The sequence below is a fragment of the Euphorbia lathyris genome, chromosome 5, assembly GCF_963576675.1.
Source record: "Euphorbia lathyris chromosome 5, ddEupLath1.1, whole genome shotgun sequence".
Lineage (NCBI taxonomy): Eukaryota > Viridiplantae > Streptophyta > Magnoliopsida > Malpighiales > Euphorbiaceae > Euphorbia > Euphorbia lathyris.
The window spans coordinates 9,257,897-9,277,299 of record NC_088914.1 but is presented as its reverse complement, the minus strand read 5'-3'; the positions used below and the strand labels follow the sequence as shown (position 1 = coordinate 9,277,299).

Sequence of the window (19,403 nt, the reverse complement as noted above, 5' to 3'; positions counted from 1 at the left end):
CGTTAATAAATTGGATCAATTTGAGAAATAATTCATCAAACTGTCTTCTCGGTCATGAATGTTGTCATCTACACTTCATACGTATGTCATTTTATCAGTAACAAATCACAAACATACGTTGGGATGTGAAAAAAATAAAAAAAAATACTGTCTTTTTGTACGAATTAGACAAAATAAATTCAAAAAATTTACCGAATTTATAAATATTAATCTCAAATTCTATTATTAAATTATAAAAAACATGAAATCATTTTTTTAGAACGATTTGTTATGCAATTGGTGTAAAATAAGGAACAAAAATATTTATGTTTTATAATAGTGTCTGAAATTGACCAAATTTATTAACGTTAGGGGTAAAATTGCTCTTGACTTCCAACGTTAGGGGTAAAATTGCACCATTTTAGACGTTAAGGGTAAAATTGCTCCTAACCCAAAACGTTAGAGGTATTTTTGCACCTTAACCTTTTAAAATGTGATAATTTTCATGCCTAGAAAAAAGATAGTATAAAAGTTATATTTATACCATTTTTATTAGGAAAAAATATTAGACAGTTGTTTTTTTTTTTTTTTTTTTGCTGAAATTCCATTTTAACGCCATTGAATCACCAAGATTTCTATATATAATTTTGGCAAAATGCAGCATTGTATCTTAGAAATCTTTTGTTTTGTTAATTGAATTTTATAATTTTATTTTTTTATTGAGCTCCATAATTCTTATTCTTATTTAATTATATCTTAAAGTGAAAAAAATTATTAAAATAAAAGCATAAGGGCTAGGACATAATAAACAAAATACAAAAGAAAAAAAGAAAAAAAAGAAATCAAATAGTGTATTTTGCCTTTGTATTTTCATTATTATGTTGTTGTTTTTAAGAGATATATTTATTTTAAAACTAATCAAATGTAATAACAATTTTCCTAAGAATGAAAGATTTTAGAGGTTTTACAAAAATAACAGAAAATATTTTATAAATTAAAAACATAACAGATTTAAAAAAAAAAATAACATTATATATGATGTATCAAATCAGGATAGATCTATTCATGGGCCTAGGTATCTTCCAGTCCGCCTAGATACGTGTCTCATGGGCCGGGTTTGGACGAAAAAATTTGTTTTAGGTCCAGATCGGCCCAAGTCCACTAAAGCCCATCTATATTGTGGACGGGCTTGATATTTATAAAAATAGCACGGACCGGACTATAATTATTAATAAATCTATTTATATATTAATATTTATTTTTAAGTACAAATTTGATTTTTTATTAGTAAAAATTATACATATATATTTAGGTAGGTTTATATGGACTGGATTTGGAATTTGATTTTTGAGCCCGAATCCAACCCGGTCCGAACATGCTAAATTAACAGCCGGCTGGAGCATTTTTATATAAAAGCACGTTGAGTTGAGTCTGCCTGAGCCCGATCCATCAACATGTCTAAATCGGGATACGTGTATATGATATTACATATTAATTAATTTGATATATAAAATATATACAATTAATTAATGTATTATATATATATCACTACATTATTAATTTAAAATAAAAAAAATATTTCATAAAAAAAATAAATCACAAAAATAAATTTATTAAAATTTCTAAAAACTGGACAGTTTTGGTAAAATAAATTCTAACGAAACCCAAGTACCCAAATCAGACAGATTAGAATAGCTAATCCAAGCCCAATTTACTTGAAACGCACCGTATTCATATCGAAGGCCCAGTAAATCAGGACCGCTCTATTCATTTGACGTCAAGACGGGGGTATCTCAACGTGTTACCGTTGATCATCACAAGTATTCTCCTTATGTCGTAAACCATCAGACGATCATAACCGTTGTTTTTGCTTAATCCAGCTCCGACAGGGCAGGTGCTCTCGGCCTTCCTTATTCCCCTCTCTTCTCTGTTTCATATCTCGATTTTGAGCTGAATCGCTGATTCCTAATAGCTAATTCTCGCAATGGTATGTTATCTCTCTTCATTTGTTTCTCAATTAGGGTTCTTGCGATTTCATTTTTCTTTCATGTTTTGCATTTTCCTTGTTTTAGATCCACTTCAGTAATTCTGTGTTTTATTAGGTTCAAGTTATCGATCATTGCGTGGGATGCGGTTTTGTTGTTTAATTGGAGTCGAATGTGTAATCTTTCTGTATATGCGCCGTATTATGGTGTTGTTTATCAGTCAAGGAGGTTTTAGTTTTGAATTTCAGCTTGGATGTGTATGAGCTATAGGTTTTCTAAGTTTTGCATGTTTCTGTAATCTAATTCTGTATTTTTTTTTATCAGAATGACATGAAACTTGGGCGAATTTTAGAAGCCATATTTACCTTTTTTCCCTTTTATCTTTGTGGTTTATGGTGGCAGTGACTTTGCATCAGTCGTTAGAGATTATGCATTGACGTTTTCTTTTCAATTCGTGATATGTTTAGTTTTTCCTTTTGGTAATTTTTTCTGGTTTGGCATGGATATAAACCTATCAAATTTATCACCCCTTAATGGAATGGCAAGCATGGCTTATGACATAATATTCTCAAATTACCAATTGGCTTGTCATTTCATTATTATTCTTAATCTTGCAGCTTTCCTACTTAATGGTCATAATTATTTAGTGGAAGCTATGGCTTTTTTTTGAAATTTTGTTAGAAAGGCTCTAATATGTTATGGATTTTAACTTGTCTAAATTTCTTTATTTTAGAAATGTGTATATTAATACTTAAGTTTTGTAGGCACCCATTAGGGGCATCTTTTCATTGCAAAAAGCTGCTTTGATTCGGCACTACAGTGATAAATGTTATGTAGGCTTCAGATCATTAAGCACTCAAGCTCCAAGTGCTGGTAGCTCACAGCCTCCACCAACTCCACCAAGTGCTGGTGGCTCTAAGCCTCCACCACCTCCAACAAGTGCTGGTAGCTCTAAGCCTCCACCACCTCCAACTAGTGCTGGTACTGCACAGCCTCCCCCACCTCCCCCTCCGCCTGAGAAAACCCATTTTGGTGGCTTGAAAGATGAGGACCGTATCTTTACCAACTTGTATGGTTTGCATGATCCGTTTCTCAAAGGTGCCATGAAACGGGGTGACTGGTATAGAACTAAGGATTTGGTTCTCAAGGGTACTGACTGGATTGTGAATGAAGTTAAGAAATCTGGCCTCCGTGGACGAGGTGGTGCTGGTTTCCCCTCTGGCCTCAAATGGTCATTCATGCCAAAAGTTTCTGACGGCCGTCCTTCCTATCTTGTGGTAAATGCAGATGAAAGTGAACCAGGAACTTGCAAAGACAGGGAGATTATGCGCCATGATCCACATAAGCTGTTAGAAGGCTGCTTAATTGCTGGTGTCGGAATGAGAGCCTCTGCTGCTTACATCTACATTAGAGGCGAATATGTGAATGAGCGTCATAACCTAGAAAGAGCAAGAAAAGAAGCTTATGAAGCTGGTCTGTTGGGAAAGAATGCATGTGGGTCTGGCTATGATTTTGAAGTCCACATCCACTATGGTGCTGGTGCTTACATTTGCGGTGAAGAGACTGCACTTTTAGAGAGCCTAGAAGGAAAACAGGGAAAGCCCAGGTTGAAGCCTCCCTTCCCGGCTAATGCTGGATTGTATGGCTGCCCAACTACTGTTACAAATGTGGAGACTGTTGCTGTCTCTCCAACCATTTTGAGACGTGGGCCAGAATGGTTTGCTAGCTTTGGAAGGAAGAACAATGCTGGGACAAAATTATTTTGTGTGTCAGGTCATGTGAATAAGCCTTGCACAGTTGAAGAAGAGATGAGTATACCCCTAAAAGAGTTAATAGAGAGGCACTGTGGAGGTGTTAGAGGCGGATGGGATAATCTACTTGCAGTAATACCTGGGGGTTCTTCTGTCCCATTGCTGCCAAAGAACATATGCGATGATGTGCTTATGGATTATGATGCTCTCAAGGCTGTCACATCAGGACTGGGAACTGCGGCTGTTATTGTGATGGATAAGTCTACTGACGTTGTGGATGCAATTGCTAGGTTGTCATACTTCTACAAGCATGAGAGCTGTGGGCAGTGCACGCCATGCAGGGAGGGGACAGGATGGCTTTGGATGATTATGGAAAGACTAAAGGTTGGGAATGCAAAATTAGAAGAGATAGATATGCTTCAGGAGCTTACCAAGCAGATTGAAGGGCACACCATTTGTGCATTAGGTGATGCAGCAGCTTGGCCTGTGCAAGGCCTCATAAGGCATTTTAGGCCGGAACTTGAGAGAAGAATTAAGGAGCGTGCTGAAAGAGAGTTGCTGGAGGCTGCTGCCTAAGATCTTTACAGGTTACTTCTTGTCTTATGTTTCTAAGATAGACTTAAAGAGGGAATGTATATATTTTGCATCTGAAATATGTCGACTAAGGACCTAAGATGACTATTATGAATTATCATTAAATTGGTATAAATGGATGTAAATCAGTGATCATGGGCTTGCTTCAGTTTTTCATGTTGATCAGTATTTTGTGAAAAAAGAAATTCACATGCTTTTTGCTAGGACGTTTATCTGCTGGATTCGTGAAGATACTGAAAATGGTTTGTTAGTTTTTGAAAATTGAATATCAGGCAGCTGTTTTTATCCATGAAGAGAAACATAGAATTAATGCTAGTCAAGAGTTCTGCTTTTTTTTTCTTTGTTCTTTTTCCGGGTAGTTTTGGAGTTTTAGCTATGGACACGGTTCAAGATGCTTTTAGTTTGGCTTCTTTTAAGCTCTTTTAGATTGAATGCATACAAAATGCTGAATTATAGAATATATCACTGGAACATATGATCAAACTGCTGCACCAACTCTCAACTGTCTAATAAACTTTTCTACTATAATTTATGAGCAGATACTTCTGTTATTTAGTTTCTGATACTTTCTTCTTATGCCTTTCTCTGCATGTTGGAGTTCACTTATTTGGTGGTGTAAATAGTTTGAAATGTAAAACATCCAACAACTCTTAGTAGATCCAAACATAGCACGCTCTTCTTTTCAGTAGATGAATCTTGATTAAGACACAAGTTACTGTTGAGATTTTTTCTGCACAAATTTTTGTTGTCAATGATTGAGGGCGAGCCTTGGCGCAACGGTAAACGTTGTTGTCGCGTGACCAAGAGGTCTCGGGTTCGAGTCTTAGGAGCGGCCTCTTGCCAAATAAATTGGCAGGGGAAGGCTTGCCCCCAGTGCACCCTTGTGGTGGGACCCCTCCCCGGACCCTCGCTCAGTGGGGACGCGTAGTGCGACCGGGCCGCCCTTTTTTTTTTAATGATTGGCAAAATTACATTCATGGTCCTGAAATATAGTGCTACTAACACAATGGCCCCATAGACTTTATTTCTTGTCATAAAAATTCTTGAACTTTATTTAGTAACATTAAAGTCCAAATCAACAAAAATCCATTAAAAATTAACGAAATGATGAGGGTAAAATAAGTATTTGACCATAATTTATGGTGATATCGATAAAAAAGAGTTAATGATGTAGTCAAACTTGTCAAGGTCATCATTTTGTTAATTTATTTTTATAGACTTTTTGTTTAGTTGGACTTGAATCGAATGTTACAGCAATGTAAATTTCAAGGATTTATGTCAAGAAATGAAGTTTAGCGGTGATAATGTTAATAGCGTTATAATTCAAGGGCAATGAGTGTATTTTACCCGACTATGACTTCGAATTTTTTCTATTTGAGCAATGATTGATTTGTTATCTTTTGTGTAGGGAAGGGGCAGCAATGGTGAGACTGAAATAAATGAAGAACTCTCCTATTCAGTTTGGTGGTTAGTGGAACTTTTGAATCAGATTCTATTAGCTCTCTTTCTTTGTTCCAAAGTTGTATCCAAAATGAGTTTTAACTGCACCAGAGAAATAATAATCTGTCTGGGAACTGATGACTTGTTATTTTATGCATTTCAGCGTTCTCCTGGATACATTTATAGGAAAAAAAATGAGGAAAAACACATTGTTAATTATATTCCTACGTCTCTCGGATGAGATGAACATATTTGTGATTTTGTAAGGAAATTTTAATTCACAAGCTTCCCCCATTTAATGTGCATCCGACATTAAGACTTTTCTCTCCATCTTGTATTCTCTATGTTGTGATTTCATACTATGAACTTTGAGTTTGGTAAATGAGCAAAACTAGAGGGGACCAATTTCCTCTCTTTATCAATCTTATTAGCTCTATCATCGAAATGACGTGATCGGGTGGTTAAGGTATTGAATCAGCTTAACCATTTAATCAGGGTTTGAATCTTAGAAATGAGAATGCATATGGTGTTAAAATACTTAGTGAAGAGTTTTTTCTCCCGGGAGTTACCTACCTGGCTTAAATTTGGATTAGTCTAGGTTGTCGGACTTGAGTAAGTATTTTTCTCCTGGGACTAATTTCCTCTCTTTATCAATCTTATTAGCTCTATCATCAACCATACTTGGAAATGATGTGATCAGGTGGTTAAGGTATTGAATCAGCTTAACCATTTAATCAGGGTTTGAATCTTAGAAATGAGAATGCATATGGTGTTAAAATACTTGGTGAAGAGTTTTTTCTCTGGGGAGTTACATACCTGGCTTAAATTGGGATTAGTCTAGGTTGTTGGACTTGAGTACCATATGGTTTAAACAAACAAAAAAAATCGTACTTGGAAATGGAAACTATTATAAGAATTACTAAAATATAGGTGAAGTAAAATTCTTGGAAGGATTTGAAGACAAGAAATCAAGAACGGCCTCCAAAATTGACTTGAATATAACATTTAAAAATATAAAAAAGTGGGGTATGAAATTGTAGAAAAAAAAAACAGCTTCGGTTGACTGCAATTGAAGTTGACTTTAATTATATTTATATCTTTCATTCCACTGCATTAGATTAGTGTACCAAAGACAGTTATAGTATTCATGGACAAATCAACTAGTGATTTACTCAAAATCACTTACCTCTACTTCTTTATTCCAATCATTAGCCTTAGCTTCTTCCATGGAAGCTTGAGTTCTGGTTGCATTCAAAGCGAGAGAGAAGCTCTGTTGGAGTTGAAGAACAAGCTCGAAGACCCTTCGAATCGGCTTCAATCTTGGGACATTGCAGATGGAGATTGCTGCAAATGGTATGGTGTGGTCTGCAGCAACTTAACTAGCCATGTCCTTGAGCTCCATCTTCAACCTCTTGAGGTACTTGGATTTGGTGGTGAGATTAGTCCATCTTTGCTTAATTTGAAGAATTTAAGTTACTTGGATTTAAGCAACAATGGTTTTGGAGGAATCCCAATTCCCAAATTTCTTGGATCTTTAGAGAGTTTAAGATTCCTTAATCTCTCCAATGCAGGATTTGGGGGAATGATTCCTCCTCAACTTGGGAATCTATCCAATTTGATTTACCTTAATCTCAACTCTGGCTTTAATTTCAATCTTGGGATTCATAATTTGGATTGGGTTTCTGGTCTTTCTTTGCTAGAATTTCTAGATTTAAGTTCTGTTGATCTCAGCAACTCAATCCATTGGTTGGAAACAATGAACAAGCTTCATTCTATTGTTGAACTTCACTTGTCAAGTTGCTACCTTGATCAACATATTCCACAACTTAAAAATCTCAACTTTTCATCCCTTTCAGTACTTGATTTATCACACAATTCTTTTAGTGATCATAATTGGATTTTTGGTCTCAAAAATCTGAAATCTCTTGATCTATCATACAATCGGATTCAAGGTCCCATCCCAAATGGTCTCCAAAATCTTTCTTCCATTGAAGAACTCTATCTCTCTCACAATCATTTCAATTCCTCCATACCCAATTGGTTGTATGAGTTTAAGCGACTTGAGATTCTCAACCTCGGATACAATTCATTAGAGGGCAAAATTTCCACTTGTATCCAAAACATGACATCTCTCACTACCCTTGACTTGAGTGTCAATCAATTTGAAGGAGGAATTCCAAAATCATTCAAAAACCTCTGCAATTTGAGATCACTAAACTTTTTAGGAACCAAGTTAGGCCAAGAAATGGATGATGTTCTTGAGATTCTATCAGGTTGTGTTTCAAATCGGCTCGAGTCTTTCGATCTATCTGGTTGTGAATTATCTGGCAAATTGAGCAATCAAATTGTCAATTTTAAGAATTTGAGATATCTTAGTCTGTCAGGTAATTCAATTTCTGGTCCATTTCCATTGATGTTAGGTACGGAGTGTTGGGCAGTGAAACACTGCCACATCCATAAGATGTCGGTGGCGGAGATGCGTATGTTGAGATGGATGTGTGGTCACACGAGAAAGGACCGGGTGCGTAATGAAATAATTAGGACAAAAGTAGGGGTTACATCTATTGAGAATAAAATGAGAGAAAACCGACTAAGGTGGTTTGGCCATGTGAGACGTAGAGCGCTTGATGCGCCGGTTAGGAGAACCGAAGAGTGGCAAAGGGATGTAGTGGTGAGGGGTAGGGGAAGACCTAAGCAAACTTGGAGGAGGGTGATCGAGAGTGATATGAGTTTATTGGGAATTGAGGAAAATATGGTAGTGGATAGGACGGAGTGGAGGGAGCGAATCTGTGTCGCTGACACGACTTGATTTTCACGGTTTTATATGATGGTTCATGTTAGCCGACCCCGAATCATTTCGGGACTAAGGCTTTGTTGTTGTTGTTGTTCCATTGATGTTAGGAGAATTGAAGTTCTTGAAGAATCTATATCTTGATCATAACAAATTTGGTGGAACTTTGCCCTTAGTCCATGGAGAAGAACTAGATGATATTGATATTTCTTATAATTTATTAGAGGGAGATGTTTCTGAAATGCATTTTGCAAATCTTACAAACTTAAGAAAGTTTGATGGATCCATGAATCATTTGAGTTTGAGAGTTAGTTCGGATTGGATTCCGCCTTTTCTTCATCTTGAGGTGTTAGAATTAAGTCGTTGGGAGATCGGTCCGGAGTTTCCAGTTTGGCTTAGTACACTTAAACATATGAAGGTTTTAGATTTGTCAAACTCAAAGATTTCTAGTGCTATTCCCAATTGGTTTTGGAGCTCTTCTTTCCAATTTTCCCATCTAAGTCTCTCCCACAACCAAATTCATGGTTTCATTCCAGATTTTGGTCTCACTTCCCTAGTGATAGACTTGAGTTCCAATCTTTTTGAAGGTTCATTACCTCGGATTTCGAGCAATATCATCTCTTTAGATTTTTCCTACAATTCATTTTCGGGTTCGATATCTGACTTCATATGTGACAAGATGGATGAAGAGAAGCAAATGCTTGTCCTTGATCTTGACAATAATCTTTTAACCGGAGAAATCCCGGATTGTTGGAATAACTGGACATTTCTGTCATTCTTAAGGTTAAGTAATAACAATTTTAGCGGCATTATACCCGAATCAATTGGAAACTTAACAAATGTCGGATTCTTGCATTTTCAGAATAATAGTCTCTCTGGAGAAATTCCACTGTCACTTCAATATTCTGCAAATTTACTCACACTTGATCTCGGAGAAAACGAATTAACAGGCCAAATCCCAAATGGGATTTGGGAAAAGTTTCCATTTTTATCGATTCTCATACTTCGTGCAAATAAATTTCATGGCAAGATACCGAAAGATACATGTCATTTGACATCTCTGCAAATCCTTGATCTTTCTTATAATACCTTATTTGAATCTATCCCCAATTGTATTGACAACTTCACTTTCATGGCAACAACTGCTTCGTCGTTCCGACATTTCTCTTCTCAGTCTAGAATGCAAAATGGTGTAGTAACAACATCTACAGATGAAGCCATGATAACGATGAAAGGTAGAATAGCAAAATATGATACTATTCTTGAATATGTAAAAAGCATAGACTTGTCTAGCAACAACTTGTCTGGAAATATTCCAAAGGAAATTACAAGACTTTTGACGTTGCAGTCTCTGAATCTATCAAACAATTTCCTATTAGGAAAAATTCCCGAGGATGTTGGTGTCATGAAAGGGCTAGAAGTTTTGGATTTTTCTCGAAATCGGCTAAGTGGAAGCATCCCTCAGAGCATGTCAAACTTGACATTTTTGAGCATGTTGAATGTATCTTACAACAATTTGAGTGGACGAATTCCTATGGGGACTCAGTTGCAGAGTTTCCCGCCATCAAGCTTCATCGGCAACGAAGGACTTCAGGGACCTCCTCCCATTGACAACTTGAGTAGAAACGGAAGAAACGAAAGTGTTTCGGCCAGTGGTGAAAATGGAAAAGGAAATGAAGTGAATTGGGAGTTGTATGTGAGCATTGCAATTGGGTTCATTGTTGGATTTTGGAGTATATTGTTGCCTTTGGTTGTGAATAGACAATGGAGGCATGTTTATTACCACTTCATTGATAGTTTATGGAACAAAATTTGGTGGTATTTCAGGTAATTTTTTTAACATAATGTTTTCTTCATATGTTATTTAATTTTTCTTTCTAGGTTATTTATGTTATTTTTTTTCCTTTTCTTTCTAGCTAGATGGTGTAATATTTATTAGTGTTTTGCAACAAAATTATTATAATATTTTCTCAGTTGCTTCCATTTTCATATAATATTTCATATTCGAATTATTTGCCGTTTCAGAGAACATCAGCTCTTCTCCATCCGATTAGCGATCATCTCATGCGCGATTTAACGAGTCTTTGTATACATGTGTCAATTTTTGTCTTAATCTGACTAAATGTGATTAATTATTATACGGCAATAATCTAATGTGATTGATTGATGTATGTCATAGGTTAATATCACAAAATAATAGTTAAACGATAAACATTTTTTATAAGTTAGAGTTTAAATAATACTTTAAACCTAAAATTATGTTGGGTAAATTACACCTATGACCATTAGACTTTGCTCATTTTCACGGCATGACTATTGAGCTTTAAAACGTAATGTAAAAGACACTAAATTTTATATTTTATTACACCCGTGACCATTATTATTGTTGATCTACCTTTTTGACCTTTGACTCCATCTTCAACCGGTTAAATTTTTCTATCCCTCCATTTTTTTGTTTGCATCTTCATCTATTTCTATCTCTCTATATTTTTTTTCTCTCTCTTTAAAAGCGGACCTTCTTGCTCAACTGTAAAACTTGTCATCTCTGATATTAGAATCTCATATTATGATCTTGGTTGTTTTACTTTTCCAAGACGCGTGCAACACACCTTCCACGTACAACTTCTTTTTGGCAACTGAATGATTAATTGACTACATTTTACGCGATTGATGAGGTTATCATGACATTTTAAGTAAGTTGAGAGGGTTATTGAGATATTTTAAAAGTTTAAGCAAGTTGAGAGGGTTATTGAGATATTTTAAAAGTTCGTACAAATGATATGTGTTGAGCTTATAAAATCTCTTAAGTTAAAATTTAGAAATAAAAAACAATCTTATTAAATACAAGTGTTGAAATTTTGTTTTGAAAAGGTGATTGAGCTTTATTTTTTTTGTCGGATAATGGTAAAATTTAATCTTAACGTTTTAGGGGAAGTTGTATATTTAGTCATGGCGTATGAAATTGTATACATTTAACCCTAACATTTTCCAACAATCAATTTTAGATATATATTACCGAAAAACTGAAAAAACTAGTTTGAATGTTATTATCCGTTATTTTAGACCTTGTAAACATCAAATATAGTTAACCAACAAAAAATACACGAGCTAATTCATTTCACTGACAAACTTGATGTTTGGAAAGTCCTATGTGATAGTAAAATAACAATCAAACTAATATTTTTAAATTTTCGATAATGCGATGTTAAAATTGATCTTGATTGGAAACGTTAGAATTAAACTTACACTATTTCATATGTTATGACTAAATCTGCACTTCATCTAAAACATAAGATTAAATTTTATGCTTATTTCTTATTTTATTTTAATAAAATTATATTTTTCTTCAACCATTTGAAACAAAAATGGATTATTAAAAAGATTCCATTATCACTACCTTAAAATTGTGCAAATTTACTCGGTTATTGACTAGCCAAATCCCAAATGGAATGGAAAAGTTTCCATTAGGGACAAGGTAACAAGATAATTCTTACGTTTTTGGCCTATTAATTTACACTCCAAGTATAAAATAGTGTTAAGGTAGACTTAACGTTTATAAATAAGTACTAATTTAGATTTCGATTACAGAATGTAATGTGGCATTCATATTACTCTATTAATTTCTGCGCATTGATAGGGGTATTTTACCCCTATCTTTTAGCGTGATTTACGGGATAATTTTGGATAAAATAAATAAGTTTAATTGCAAAAATAAAGTATTTTGAATAAATAAAGAAATAAAAATAAATCTCGTACTTTTAGTTTAATTCCTTCGTTTTTTGATTAGTTTAGGAAATAAAAACGTCAAGCTAACTCGGCTCTCAAGTGTTGTATTTCAGGTACAAGAAAGGAGCAAAAACCCACTTCATACGCGGGGCGTAGTAACCCTTACGCGGGGCGTGAAACATGATGCCAGAAATAATTGCCTTATCCGCAGGCACCATGTGGAACTGACTCAGCATACGCGGGGCGTATGCCATTTTACGTGGGGCGTATGACACATGTCGGCAATAATTGGCCTAATCCTGAAAGTCAGACTGCATTGTCTCCCAGAGTCAACTATCCATACGCGGGGCGTATCATTATATACGCGGGGCGTATAAGGCAGTTCTTCAACGTAAAAAGATCAGAGACACATTTACGCGGGGCGTACTTCAGCTACGCAGGGCGTGTTTGGGAACAATTAGACACGGAATTGGTCCACATGCAGGAGATTTCTGACGGAATGGGCACCTACGCGGGGCGTAAACCACCTTACGCGGGGTGTATCATGGGATTTCTGCACCAAATAATGTTGCTCCATGCTTGTGCTTTGTGAAATTACCAACTTGCCCTTGCTTGATGTCTATAAATAGATAGCTTTTGAACTTCATTAGACACCAATTGCATACTAGAGAGCTATACTATACTCTTTTCTTTCCTTGTAATTTAGATTCAGATTTTGTAGTTGAACTCTCCCCCTCGAGAGCTTGTTCGATTGTTCCGGCGTTCCATCGAAGTTCCGCTCCATCATTCATCACCAAGCTCGAGAGTTCCACCTCCACGACCTAGGAGACGGCGTTGAGTCCGGTTAGCTAGTTCCAAGGGCGGATTCTCCCTTTTACTTGCTAATTAGCTTGTACTTTTCCTATGTACTAGGCTTGGTTGTATTTCATCTATACGCTTTCCATATTTATAATTTATGATTCATAATCTCTATTTCCCTTTACGTGTTAATGTTTATTACTTGTTTTGATATTGATAATTGACTATTGTGTAGGAACACGCGATTACCGCCGCCATCCGGGCTATCTTTAGGGAATTATATAGGTGTTGCCTTATCGGAAGTGACAAACCGGAAACCGTAGGAATTGACAAGCCACGGAACTTACGGGCCCTAATTTCTAGTTCCCCCGCATTAGACACGCCTTGACTAGGAATCACGTAGTCTAAGCACTTCACGGGTCGGTCTTACTACACTTGGTCGTCTTTGCAAGAATAAACCATTATCCGTATACATTTAGAGTCGTTATTTATCGTGGTTATAATTTATCATACACGCCCCACTTCATAGAGTTTTTAGCTACACGATTCTGTGTCGCCAATAGTTAGGAATAGTGTGTAGTTGTGTCTTACTTTACCCCAAAGTAATCATCGCTTAAATAACATACGAAACCGAGTCGTCTAATACTTGTAATTATAAATCCCGTGGATTCGATATCCGGTCTTAACCGGATTATTACTTGATACGACGGGGTACACTTGCCCCTAAGTAGTGACGTCTAGTGAATTTAGAGCAATTAAAAAGAGCACATCCATAGTCCCATAGCACACTCATATCACACTACATCCGTAAACATACACCGCTAGACGAAATCCACATCACGCATGGAGAGAGAAATCAGAACTTAGCGGAATAATATAAATGACGTATCACGTTTCGCCATCGATACTAAATTGGTACTGTTTTATAAATGTTAAGCTTATTTTAATGCTATTTTATGCGTGAAGCCTAAATTAATACTCCAAAAAAATTTAAACCTATTTTATTTAGTGGGTTACTAAACCCAGCCCCATATTCACACTTCCAGCCCCGAAAAAAGACCTAACCGCCCTTTGAACAAAAACTGAAAATTTGAATCCCTCCCAAACTCTCTCAAACTCATTTTCATCCGAATCAAAGACAAAACGATTGATGGAAGACAATCCGTTATCACCGAGAGTAGACGGGAGTGATGCTACGTCCGAAGTCGAGGTATTTTTCCGATTTAACTTCCTTGTATTTCTGTAATTTGAATTGGAAAAAAAAAATCTGGTTCGACACTCGGACGTGTGAGCATCACGCCCCACCACATGGTGGGGCGTGATAGCCACACGCCTCACCATGAGGTGGGGCATGATGTTCATACGCCCCACCATGAGGTGGGACGTGATGCTCATACGCCCCACCATGTGGTGGGGCGTGATGCTCACACGCCCGAGCATATTTGTGGCTGTTTTTCGGGTTTAGACACCGAAACGCTATAGAAATGTCACGTTTTGGAATGTAATGTTCGTTATTAATCATTTACAGGAGGTTTCGTGGGAAGAATTTGACGGAAACGGCATAGATTACAGCTCGCAGTTTTTTCCCAAATAAACATTTCAAACATATCATGAAGCTGTTAACTGGGCAAAACAGACGGTAATTGGGATCGGGTTTGAGTTAACAACAGCGTCGCACAAGACAGGGCGCAAGTCAAAGTGGATATTGGTTAAATGTGCTCGTGGTGTTAAGAATTATAAAAGGAAAAAGGATGTGGATATGGATGTTATACTACGGAAGAATACAAAAACAAAGTACTGTGGTTGCAAATTCCAGATAAAGGTTATGGAAATCGGCGAATTGGGCGGTTGGGTGGTGAATGGGATTCCTGGAGATAGAGGACAGCACTGTCATCAGTTGGCTGTATATCGTCAGGGCTATAGACAGATGAGCGGACTAAGCCCGGCTTTCAAAAAACTAGTTCGTGAAATGAGTTCAGCTCAAGCTAAGCCTTGTGCTATTTTTGCTGCAATCAAAGAAAAACATCCGGAGGATTGCCCGACACAAAGACATATCTATAACTACAGGGAGAAAATCAGGACTGAGAGCTTTGAGGGTCGGGATGTAATCGGTCAGTTTTATCGGCTTGCTATAGATAAGGACTATATACATTGGACGCAAGCGGTGCCGGGCAGCAATGTCGTGACTCACTTATTTATGGCACATCCAACATCGATCACACTGTTCCGATCTTATTACTTGTTTGTTGGTATGGATTCAACATATAAAACAAACAAGTATAAGATGTCATTCTTTGAAATCATTGGAATGACGCCTTCTAACAAAAACTTCTTGATCGCCTATGCAATCATGAAGGATGAAACCGAGGGTAGTTACATGTGGGTGTTACAAAAATTGAAGCTTTTGCTCCAACCTGATGTGCATCTGACAGTCATTGCTATAGACCAGGAGTTAGGACTGATGCGGCCGGTTCGTGAGGTATTTCCTCATTCTCATCATTTATTGTGCACATGGCATATTAATAAAGATGTGGAGGATAGAGTTGGCAAGTTGAGTGGAATGAAGAAGTTTGGTGAAATTTTTAAAAATTCCAAATGGAAACGTATAATTGAAGCCCCGACAGAAGCTGAATATGAGGCGGCAGTGGTAGCCATGAAGAATACTACTGGCAACTGGCCTGGTGTGATTCAGTACGTGGAGACCACGTGGCTAGTGCATAAAGAGAAGTTTTGTCGAGCATGGACGAACAAGGTGTTGCACTTAGGAAACACCACAACCTGTCGAGTGGAGAGTTCACATGCATAGTTGAAACAATGGTTGAATTCATCTACTAGTGCACTTGATACAGTGTGGGCGAAGGTGCACAAGGACATTGAGGCTCAGATCGAGGCGATCAAGTAAGACATTTATTCTGTTATTTGCTTTAATCTTTTAAAATTTAATACATTAGTTTTGTAATCCGTCATTGTATATAATCAGATACTCACTCGAGGACTCGAGAAGAAGATCTGCGGTGAATCACTGTGGAGAACCTTTCATGTATCTCGACTTACACATTTCACATTACTGCTTGGTTGTACTAAATGATGAGCTCAAGCGTATGCACGGATTGAGTATGGATGTGGTAACTGAATGCGAATGCGTGTTGCCTATGACTCATGGCATTCCGTGTGCATGTGAGCTTAAAACATATATTGACACAAATGAATCGGTCCGTGTTGACCGCATCCATCCTTTTTGGAGATCTCTTGCGTTTGAAGGGTTGAGTGACATACCAGTTACTGCTCCAGTATATGCTGACGGGTCTGAGGATCACCGATTTTTTCAATCTCTTGTGGAAAAGGTTGAAAAATTAGATCCTTCAATGGTGCGTAGCATATCGATGTACATTCATGATCAGATAAACCCGGAATAAAGTGGCTTTAAAGAACCTGAGGTCAAAGACACTGTTAGGGGTAGACTAAAGGGAAATTCATCAACAAAACTAAATCCGAGTGCATGGGAGTACAATCAGTCACCACTAGGTCGAGCACGGTCCTCAGGTTCGAGGAGTAGTCGTAGTCGAGGTCGTTCTTCATCCTCATCTGTGCATAATAGCCAGATGCCGGGTATATTTTATTTCATTTATATATATGTTGAAGTTAAAGTAAATATATTTTTATTGATAAATTTCATATATTAATATTTTCAGTCGGATTTGATGCGGATATCGCCAGTTACCACCATTTACATCGGGTTCAAGGTCTCATCGTACCATTTATTACTGGATTCCATGATGTTGTAGCAGATGGTAACTGTGGATTTCGTGTTTTAGCTGATGCCATCATTTTTAACCAAGAGGAGTAGAAGCTGATGAGAGTGCTCATAGAGAATGAGATGCGGGCAAACCGTGATCTGTATGTGCCAGTGTACGGGAACAGATTTGATGCTGCCCTCACACGTATTAAATGGGCAGGAGCGGGTTGTGGTGAGTCTCACTGGATGGTGAATCCGGATGACTTATTTGCTGCTGCATCTGTATTGAACGCAGTAATTTTCCTCTTTACTACAAAACAATTAGGATGTTGCACTATACTGCCGATGCGTTCGGACGATGGAAGACCACCTGAGCGAGAGATTGTGATTTGTCATTTGGGGAGTTATCGTCACTACATACGTCTTTATTTACATCCTTCGTTTCCAGTGCCTCCCATTGCCACCCAATGGCGATTATTTTCTTATCAGAGTGTTCGTCACTTGGAGAATTTATACGCTGAAATGAGAGAGGCTTGGACTAGATTATATTAGTTTTATATGTTGTGATTAATAATATTTATTAATTAACTTATATTATTTTTTGGTTTTAAGTACAATTCTGTAGTTACGGGTTTAACCGCATATTTACGGGTTTAACGGACTATTTACGGGTTTGACGAACTATTTACGGGATAAAAAAGCTATTTTTTTTGCCAATTCGACACGCGGGCGTGTGGCCATCACGCCTCACCTCGCGGTCGGACGTGATAGCCCCACGCCTCACCGCGTGGTCGGTCGTGACAGCCACACGCCTGACCGTAAGGTCGGGCATGTGGCTGTCACGGCCGACCACGCGGTGAGGCGTGGGGCTATCACGTCCGACCGCGAGGTGAGGCGTGATGGCCACACGCCCGCGTGTCGAATTGGCAAAAAAAATAGCTTTTCCCCTCCCAAAACCCATGAAAGGGCATTTTCGTCCTTTCACGGGGCTAGGGGTGGGAAAATGGGGCTGGGTTTAAGAACACCCTTTATTTATCTTATCCCTTATATATAAGCTTCAAGAATATGATCAGCTACTTCACCTTCAGTTGTTGGGATGGGAATAAGTGGAACGGTGAAGTTGACTTGGGAAGCTTAATTTTATAAGTAAGTCAATGGCCGTTTGTTTTACATACTGTTGTTGTTTGCAGTTTGCTGTTACGGTTTGTTATTTGCTATTGATGTTACGGTTTGCTGTTTGCTGTTCGAAAAAACTGCTTTTCTAAAAAGTTTCCAAAAAGTAGAGATTCTCTTCTTTTACAAAAGGCTGCTTTTCAGGTGTAAAAAGTAAACATGAGGTCACTAACCAAACACCTAAAACTCTCCATTTCGAACTGAAAAGGCAAACAAGAGCACGAAAAGGAACACCCGAACACTCCCTAACTTTATTTTTGTTGGTGAAGTTGACCAACATATAAGAAGGCAAAACAATATTGTTGATCCTTATGCTTGGTTAATTTTAAATTTTAGTTCTTTGAACTTTAATTTAGTGAAATTTGACCTCCAAACTTTAATTTAATTTCATTAGGACAAAGCATTTACTAAAATGTAAAATTGTTTCTTTAAAAGCCGTGAAAGCTGAAAATGCTTTTATATTCGCTGCTTTTAAAAGAAGCTACAATATGTATTTTTAAAAAAAAGTAATTTCCACGGAAACCGATTTTTTAGTTACAACAATGTCAAACCGATCTTAGGAAGTGTTTGGTTGGCTTAAAAAACATATAGGAATGGGAATGAGAATGAGTTATCCCCATTTAAAGTGTTTGATTAATCAAATTTCATTATGGAATGGAATGTGATTCCCATAAATAAGGGAATGACTTATTCCCTCCCTAATGTATGTCAATCAAAATTGATTCCCATAGTAATCAAATTAAAACACTTTTTTTTATTCTTCCGTTCCACAATCTGTAAGCAGTGGGGTTGAGCTTGTTTTTTTTTTTTTTTGCAATTTAATTCATTTCATTTTGTTAGGTTATATATATATATACAGTTTCATTTCTATTTTCTAGTTTTTTTTATATAGTTTCATATCATTGAAAATTTATATTAATATATTGTTAAAGATTATTTTATTGATACTAATATTTTGTATAATACAAATTAATTTTTATTTTTTAGGTTTCTAATTAGTAATTGTTTTTATTTTTTATTTACTTGTTAAATATATTATTATATAATTAATTTTAATTTTATTGCATTCTGATTCCGATTTCATAATTTGAACCAAACACTTGTAAAAGTAATTGAATTCCGATTCCGGATTAAACCAAACAAAAGAAATAAATAGGCATTCCGATTCCAATTCCGTAGCATTCCGATTCCGATTCCAATTCCGATTCCGAAGTTTAAACCAAACACCCCCTTAATGGATAAAACACTTGAACGCCATATATTTTGAAGTCGGGGGCAATGAAATGAAGAAAATCAATATTTTTTTTATATTAAATAGTTACATCTGTAAATGCCAAACGTGATAATTTTGTTCTTAAGAGCTAAATTTTTAACCAAAAATTGAAGTTCAGATATGAAAAATTAAAATTTGTCAAGAAAAAGGCCAAAAC

At 36.7% G+C, this 19,403-nt stretch overlaps 1 protein-coding gene and 1 pseudogene across 2 annotated transcripts; both read left to right on the top strand.

The window, feature by feature from the left end:
• Positions 1-1,778: 1,778 nt before the first annotated feature.
• On the top strand, positions 1,779-6,054 carry LOC136229063 (NADH dehydrogenase [ubiquinone] flavoprotein 1, mitochondrial). Of its 2 annotated transcripts, XR_010688966.1 has the most exons (4): positions 1,779-1,966; positions 2,729-4,302; positions 5,718-5,776; positions 5,913-6,054. XR_010688966.1 is itself a non-coding variant. In XM_066017629.1 (3 exons), the coding sequence occupies exons 1-2, from the start codon at positions 1,964-1,966 to the stop codon at positions 4,289-4,291; spliced, it is 1,566 nt and encodes a 521-aa protein (XP_065873701.1). In that variant the 5' UTR covers positions 1,779-1,963; the 3' UTR covers positions 4,292-4,302; positions 5,718-6,054. The 2 variants fall into 2 exon arrangements, 1 of the variants encoding a protein (XP_065873701.1); XM_066017629.1 differs by having other exon boundaries at positions 5,718-6,054.
• An 834-nt stretch (positions 6,055-6,888) lies between these two features.
• Positions 6,889-10,523, top strand: LOC136231382 (receptor-like protein EIX2; annotated as a pseudogene).
• Positions 10,524-19,403: the final 8,880 nt, after the last annotated feature.